Genomic DNA, 8315 nt, shown 5'->3' with positions numbered 1-8315 from the left:
GTTAAAGATATTAGATATCACTTGTCTCTTCGTGAAAATTGTATTACTCATGATAGCCGCTTATAAATAAGGTTAGTGATAGCCTAACAAAATTTGCTCGAACTGAGGGTAGAACTATGACTTGGATTGGCTCTGGCCCCTGTGTAGCAGTTGAACTAGCCTCTGCTGATTGTAATCTTGGTGGTTGAGTAATACAAATTTTCATTCACAAAAAAAGCTATACTAATAAATCCATGACATATGTAGTTAGTTAATGATCTAACAGAAGCTAACAAGCTTATAGAAGTTAACTAACGGAGATGCACCTGGGAAAAGCAGGTACGTAACATCACCCCCATTTCCTCGCTCGTCAGCTACAAACCTTTATTTTATCACATCAGCAATTTGTCAAAGTCTCTCCAATTCAGTCACATATCAAAGGTAAAGTCAATATAATGAAAAATAGTATCTGGTTTTTTTTAAGAAGTATTAGTATTGGTCTAGGAGTCCTATTAGACTATGTGCCTAGGTTTAGTTTTTTTCTGGCGCTGCAACTCGCCCTCCCGATCAGAATTTCTTTTTCGGTCTCCTCTATCCCGGTCGATCTGCGCTCCTCTATCTCGATTGATCTGTTGCCTCTCCATTCCTCAAACCGCTGCCTCCGAATCACACGCCTCCGTTGTCACTCACACCCGATCTAGCCGTCGCTCTGCCTGCAGGCTTCACGTGCAGCCTTGTTGTGCCCCGTTTGTGCGCTCGCTGCTTCGCCCGGCAATGGAGCCATGTTATGATGCAAGCATATGCTTAGAAGATTACCTCTTCCTTATGCAAAGGTGCACTACATTCTCATGCTTCCCATCCTCTATCCACCTTTGGCTTAACTGAGGCCATGGTCTTCGCACCATGATCCATCTTGAACCTCCTGGCATCCGATTGTTTTTGCTTCCTTACCTGAAAGTTCTAATGGATAACACTTGGTCAATGTCAATGTTATGCAACAGTGACCGACACAATTAGTTAGAAAAATGAAGATCACCCGATCTATGGCGCTCGCGGAAGGCTCCTTGACTTTGTCTTTCATCTACAAACAAACAAGCAAAGTGTGATCTTTAGACATGTGGATTTGGTGTATCAAATGCATTTTCAGCATTTACATGAATGAATGAATGTTATAAATGATAATTCATGTGGTTTATTGATGATAGAGGTACAAATCAAGTAGGAGTGACGATTTCACCTTGTATGGCATTGTTCTCCAAATCAAAATGCATCAGCCTTCAGCCTTCAGTGCCTTTTTCACCTTGAAAGACCATAACTTTTAATCAGAGCATCAACAAAGTCGTCCTACAACCAGGGCACATTAAGAAAATTTTGCGGCCAGTGCACATTACCAAATTTCGTATGTGGTGCACAATAGATTAATAAATTTTATTTGATGCATTAGTCCAAAACTATGTCAACACCGACTAACTCCAAAAAACAAATCTAACAATCCAAGTGTCATATTAAGTGTGAAATATTCCTTTTTTTGGACACCTCAAGACGGGTAGGGGGTTCTTGAAGTTCATTAAGAAGAAGAGAATTGCCCGGTTAATAAGGGATAACCGGGCGAAAACCCGACACACACACACACACAACTACCACACGATTGATAAGGGACAACCGTGCAGAAAAAAACCGACCACACGATTGATTAAGGAACAACCGTGCAAAAAACAGACTAGATGATTGATAAAGGGACAATCATGCAAAACCCCACAACCATGACATACCTTGCCACCCTCCGCGCCTGAATGCCCCCAACATGATGCATAAGCCACAACCCACCAAATAGGGCCATTGCCGCACCGAAGCTCGGGGCCGCCGCCCCGGCATCCAACCAACAAACTCGAGACCGCTGTCTCGACCTCCTCCATCTCGTTGACGAGGCCAAACAAAACGGTATGAGCAAAGCGAACATATGAAGACATGGTCTCCAAAGGCAACGCCAATGAGAAGATATCCAACTTATAGAATGAAAGCATACACTTCGGTATGTGCCTTCTTCTTGAAAAACGTGAGTTTCTAAACTATCCCACAAATCCAACCTGACCTTAAGTCTCAAATCCAATAATAATGCAGTGATGGAGAGGAGTCAAGGTGACAGATCAAACCACCCAAGGGGCCTTCAAGGGGTACCACCATCTGCCATCTTGTGTGTGGAATGAAGACCTCGAGGTGGTGGGCGTCATGGCGGTACAGGGAATCGAGGCCACAAAGGTTGAACCATGTGCGCTTGTGGATAAATGCAGGATCTCGCCGGCATAAGCTCCGTGACGACGACCACATGTTCGTCGGTCAGTAGAGATAAGGAGAGGTCGAGGAGGAGGTCTTGTCTGGGAGGGGAGTGCCTAGGTCACCATCGTTTCCGCAAGAGCGTAAGTGAGGCTGCGACGATGGGGATAACCGGATGAGCAGCGGACCCGGCACTGGCGGAGTTGCGGCGACGAAGTTCGCGCAGATCGTGGGAGAGAGACGAGAGGTCGGTGAGGGGTAGGGGCGGCTTTCTTGGCTTTGCCGCATGGTTTGCGATTGTTCTTGTGGAAAAGTAAGACATTCAACCCAAGAAGGGCTTCGAATGTGTTGCAAGAGAGTTTGGTCGGACAGTGTCCTAACACCGAAAATTCAACGGCTGTGAACATCTCAGGATCATGACAAAAGAGTGCCAATTACTAAATCGCCATTTCCAGTTGCCAAACGCGCCGTGTGTCTTGACCATCCCAATCAGTTCGGTTCCTTCTCAAACACAACACAGTCACCATCATCTTCCCGCAAATCCTCTCAACTAATCTTAACCTTCACCCGCGCAAATCTTAACCCTCTGCGCCCCCTCCCTCACTCACCCCTCTCTCCGAGGCACCCAACAGCCCAACACCACGCCACGCGGCCCCACGCCGAGGGGTTCCGCCGTCGGTCCCGCGCCCACCAACTGCCACCACCCACTCGCGCCGCCGCGCTCCCCACTCCCCCGCCCCTCCCCGCCAACCCGGCCCGCCCTTCCGCCGCCGGCCGGCCGCGCCCCCCCGCGCGCGCCTGATATGCTGGTGACGCCCAAGATGGCTTCCAAGGCCGAGTCGCCCGTCTCCTGCACCCCGCCCAAGCCCTCGCCGGTAGGCGCCGACGAGATGCGCGCCGTGGCCCGCAAGTTCGCCGACCAGCCCGTGCAGAACCCGGAGCCCGGCGTCTGGGCCGTCCTCACCGCCATCTCCAAGAAGGCCCGCCTCCGCTCCGAGGTCCACTCCCTCCCCTTCTTAAACCCTAGACCCAGACCCCAATATTTCGTCTTTTTATTTTTGGGTGGGGTACTCGGCATTCCAGTCACCGTGTCATGTTCCTATCTGCATTGCTCATTAATCTGTTTTATGGATAAAAGAGGCAAGCATTGTACATCTGTACTCTTTACCCGTGAAGAATTTACCTGGCATCTCTGGCCCTGATAAAGTTATCTGCTTAACTGTTGATACCAGTACAGTAATGCCCTAGCAGCTTTGCTTCTGCTAGTAAGCTGTTTGTGTGGCGAACAGCCGGCTTGCTCTAACTGTTAGTGTAAAGCAAGATTTCACACTTTGCTTCCACGGAGTATATAACTATGTAACCTTCAAGGAACTTTCTTGGCAGAAACGCATCAATATGTTGTTGATTAGTCAATGGTTGAGAGTTGAGGCATGGTGCCTTTACTTGTGTTACGCATACCACCATTGTAATAAGGAGGCATGAATTTGCTGATTGGAATCTTTTATTTTTCTCCATACTGAAGGGGATGAACATTCTTTTGAGTGCTGACGAGCACATTCTAGGCCGCACGGTCGAGAACCCTCGCTTCAGGATTTCTGCTGTGTCAGTCAGCGGGAATCATTGCAAGATATATAAGGACACTGTGATAGGGGAGCTGCAGCGTGATGAGCCTGTGCCTGTTTACCTCAAGGACTCGAGGTTTCTTTTCCTTCTGGATCTTGCTCTATCTAACAATAATAATTTCCTTTTCTTATATTAACTTGCTGTAGCTGTGCAGCACGAATGGCACATACGTCAACTGGAATAAGTTTATGAAACGTTCACCTCCGACCAAGCTTAATCACGGGGACATCATATCATTTACCACACCTCCTCATCACGGTAAAATGCTCTGCTTATTCTGCCTTTACTAGTCCGATCCTTGTTTTTTTTTGGGTATGGTATCCATTGGCCTGTACCTGGTCTGTGCTACCTGGCTTGCTGTTCTCTATAAGCATTTAGTGTTTCCTCACATTTTGTGCCCGTTCCCTCCTTATTTACTTCTGTGCACTTTATTATGTTGCCACTGTCATGCTTCTTGCATGCATGAACGCTAACTCTAATTTTATAGAAGTGATTTACCTGTTGATGCCCATTTAACTTGTATATTGATTTTACAGATGCCTCCTATGCATTTGTCTATCGGGAAGTTAATGCAGTCAGCTGCGTAGGGAATGGTACTACCATACTTAAAAGAAAATCAGGTAAGAGTGTGAATATGTTGTCTTACGATTTGCTCATCACATTTCGCAACTACACCGCATGTTCTGAGATACGTCTGTCCATTTATATTTGATCCTAAAGGGGAGATGGGCTCTGAAAGCAAGAGGCTAAAGGGTCTGGGCATTGGTTCATCTGATGGTCCTGTTTCACTAGATGATGTTCGAAGACTAGAAAAATCTAATGCAGTAAGTTGGCTCCTTCAAGATGGCAATAGTTAATCACCCCTGTATCTCCATGATCTTATTTAGCTAAAATCCATGCAGGAGCTCAGGGAACAACTCGAGGCACATGTTGTGACAATTGAGACATTGAGAACTGCAAGCAAAACAGCCGAAGAGCAGCATGAAAAGGTATCCACAAACACAAATAATTATTTGCTTATGGTTTTGCAAGATATATGAGTATCCCGCATATCACAGGGTTATTTCTATTTTTTCTTCAGTCAACGTAATAAGCCAATAATGCTCTTGCATATTCTAATGCAAGAAAGATTGTTGGTGTTGCCAAGTTTTTTTTTATATTTATTGCCTTGTTGATGTAATACACTAGTATGTATTCTGATTTCAAATGCAAACATTTTGTTCCCTTTTTGATTAAAATTGTCCATCTGTTTTCAGCAATTATATAATTATGAAATTATACTGATGACTGCCCTTCCCTGTAACCAAATTTTTGGTGCAAATCTGATGATGCAGGAACTGAAGGAGTTCAAAGAAAGTACATCAAGTTCTTATCTCGAGCAAACTAAATCTCTTCAGCTAGCACTAGAGGGGAAACAGAAACAACTAGATACTCTTAGTACATTAAATACAGAGTTACAGAATTCCATAAAAGATCTGGATGAGAGGCTTAGTGCATCAAAGCAATCACGTGCTGATGCTGATGAGATAATTCAGAGGTAAGCTTCATAGCTGTTGGATTGATTTTTTGCATTACCACTCTGACAATACAGAGGATTTTGCTCGTAACTTTCTATATCATAAGGGTGCATGGATTTCATAATCTGTGAAAAATTCCTGGGTTGGAATCATGATTTTGATAGGAATTCTAGAGGAATTGCTATATTCCCTACAAATAAGCTGTGAAATGCGTTCTGAACAGGCCAAGTCTAAGTTTTCATACTGCACTTTTTTTCCTCCAGGGATGAAAGGTTAACCTTATGAAAATAAATTAAATAGTTTTTGCCATGTATGAACTCCGGTACTAGCACCACTTATATAAAGTTGAAATGTTTTCAGCCAGAAGGCAAATATATGCGAGCTTGAGGAACAGCTAAGTGAGGAGAGAAACTTAAGAATAGAGGAGCGTGATAAGGCTGCAGAAGACCTTAAATCTGCACTGCATAAAGTACAAGCAGAGGCTCAAGACGAAATGAAGAGACAGACAGAGGCTTACCTTAAACAACAAAAGGAACAGAAAGAGTTTATCATCAAGCTTCAGGTTTAATCCTCTTCCAATTCTAGTCAAAGGTCGGGTAACTAATTCATGTTCGTGATATCATATACTAAAAATAGAGTTTCATTATTTTTCAGGAATCAGAAAAAGACACCCGTTTGCTCGTGGAAACATTAAGGTCCAAGCTGGTATGCACAATTATTTTGGTTGCAGTTATTCATCTTAAGTAATGTCATTCCATTCATGTACTTCAACTGCTGCATTCTCATGCAGGAAGACTCTCGTGAAAGCCTTGTAACATCTGAGAAAAAAGTGCGAGAACTGGAAACTCAACTCCAGGATGAGCAGCTTGTGTCTGCTAAAAGTCAAAAGGTATCATGAGGTTCTGCACATGTTAAACTTTGTACAACTTACATCCGTGAAAAGTATTTTTATCTTTTGTACTTCAATGTCGTATAACATTTTCCGTTTTTGCTATTGCAATTGCAGAAATCTGATAATCTGGAAACTGAACTGCGGAAGCTCAAGAAAGAACTTGAAAATGAGAAGGTAGAAAAATGTTCCAGTCACATAATTGGACTCTTTCTGTTTCTCTGATGTTTCATCACATCGGCAAATTATATTGGTCTTCCTTTGCTTTCTTCATAAGATCAGGGTTCCTTTTCTGTTGTGCTATTGACTCTGCTTGTTCATGGGTTTGAAGTTGTATCATATATTTCAAACAGCAGAAGTTTATTCTATTCCATGTACCATCCATCCTTTGAGGGGCTACACTCCTTTACTTACAATCTGATAATACATGTGCTTCGTTAGCAGGCTGCTCGGGAAGAAGCATGGGCAAAGGTCTCATCTCTTGAACTTGAAGTAGCTGCTACAATGAGAGATCTATCAATTGAAAAACGTAGGTATCAAGGGGCCAGAGAAAGAGTTATTTTACGGTAAGCATCTAATTTGGGCATCATATATAAGCAACGTGAGTCCAATTTTGTGGAACTAACTTTTTATACAATGCCTTCCTTTCCTCTGTTGCTTATTGCAGAGAGACCCAACTGCGTGCTTTCTATTCAACCACGGAAGAGATCTCTTCTCTATTTGCAAAACAGCAGGAACAGCTTAAGGCTATGCAGAGAACTCTAGAGGACGAAGAGAACTATGAGAGCACCTTGCTGGGTCTTGATCTCAATGAAGTACCAGTAGCAAATGTGAACACTGATGATGCCCGTGTAAAGCGAGCAGACTACGCAAAAGATACGTTGGAGGCTTCGGGTGCTTCAGCAGAGAATACCCAAGCAAGTGAACATAGTTCCACCGATGAAGATGCCGATATGACCGAGCAGCAGGATGGTGGTACCAGAATTGAAGGGGGCACTCAAGACTTAGAGTGCACTAGTCCAGATAGGACAGTAGAGAAAATCGGATCTGATTCTCATGGTGATCACACTGCTACAGCTCCTGAGCAAGAGACCGAGCAAGTTCTGGAGACAGAAAGCCAAATCGGCAATGTTGGCTGCAATGATCATAATTCCATTAACAGCGTTATGGGGGGAGAGACTTTGCAGCTAGAGGATGAAATGCAGGCACAACAAGAAACCGAGGAATCTAACTTGATTCCAAAAGATGGAGGGCAGCCACTAGTTAATGAGGAACAACAATCCCTAACCCTCAAAGATGGCATTGGTCAGTGTTCTGAAGGGAAACGTGAGGGTGACTGCTCTGCGAGCAAACCTGACGACACGCAGGATGGAACTATTCGCACAGCTGATCTGTTGGCCTCAGAAGTTGCCGGTAGCTGGGCAGTGGAAACAGGACCATCTGTCAATGGGGAGAATGAGTCTCCGTGCTGCTCGGAAGACGTGGGTGGTGACCCCTCTGAAGGACACGATGATGACGCAGGAGAAAGAACAGCAGCTGATGCTCTGACCAGTTTGGTTAACTCTGATGGCCACTCAGCTGGTAGCCAGACTAATGCCGATGGTCGTCGAGCTATTAATCATATGATTGGACTTCTTGATCCTGAAAAGAAGCTCCCAGGAAACTTTGTTGAAGATAGCGAGTCTGATGCTGAGACTCGGGACGGTAGTGAGGCCGGGGATGCAGATATTGACAGTGAAGCCATGGTTGAGGACTCTGTGGGTTAGGCCTAAAAACAACTGATTTTCCTCGTATATATGTTGATTTTTAAGTTTCTGCACCCTTCGAGTCGGGGTATAAACTTTTATCGTTGTGTCTCCTTGTGCTTCTAACTTCTTTGTATCACTTGTCCAATCTGAAATATCTAGTTCTTGGCATTGCCATCGCTTTCGTTCTACGTCTTCCTAAAATGGAACATTATGGCAATTGTTATTACTCCAGTTAAGTAGTTATATGTACCCCCTACATTTTTATTTACTTTGCATATTAACTTT

At 44.2% G+C, this 8315-nt stretch overlaps 1 protein-coding gene across 2 annotated transcripts; it reads left to right on the top strand.

The window, feature by feature from the left end:
* The first annotated feature begins 2831 nt into the window (after positions 1–2831).
* LOC123098829 (myosin-14) lies at positions 2832–8218 on the top strand. Of its 2 annotated transcripts, none has more exons than XM_044520904.1 (13): positions 2832–3251; positions 3776–3951; positions 4031–4134; positions 4413–4496; positions 4597–4700; positions 4779–4865; positions 5211–5413; positions 5754–5955; positions 6048–6098; positions 6184–6282; positions 6400–6459; positions 6724–6848; positions 6950–8218. In XM_044520904.1, the coding sequence occupies exons 1-13, from the start codon at positions 3057–3059 to the stop codon at positions 8046–8048; spliced, it is 2589 nt and encodes an 862-aa protein (XP_044376839.1). In that variant the 5' UTR covers positions 2832–3056; the 3' UTR covers positions 8049–8218. The 2 variants fall into 2 exon arrangements, with proteins under 2 accessions (XP_044376839.1, XP_044376840.1); XM_044520905.1 differs by having other exon boundaries at positions 2879–3251; positions 6727–6848.
* The last annotated feature ends 97 nt before the right edge of the window (positions 8219–8315 follow it).

Source organism: Triticum aestivum, chromosome 4D (assembly GCF_018294505.1).
Source record: "Triticum aestivum cultivar Chinese Spring chromosome 4D, IWGSC CS RefSeq v2.1, whole genome shotgun sequence".
Taxonomy (NCBI): Eukaryota; Viridiplantae; Streptophyta; class Magnoliopsida; order Poales; family Poaceae; genus Triticum; species Triticum aestivum.
The sequence above is the reverse complement of the archived record's forward strand: the minus strand, read 5'-3'. Positions and strand labels throughout refer to the sequence as shown.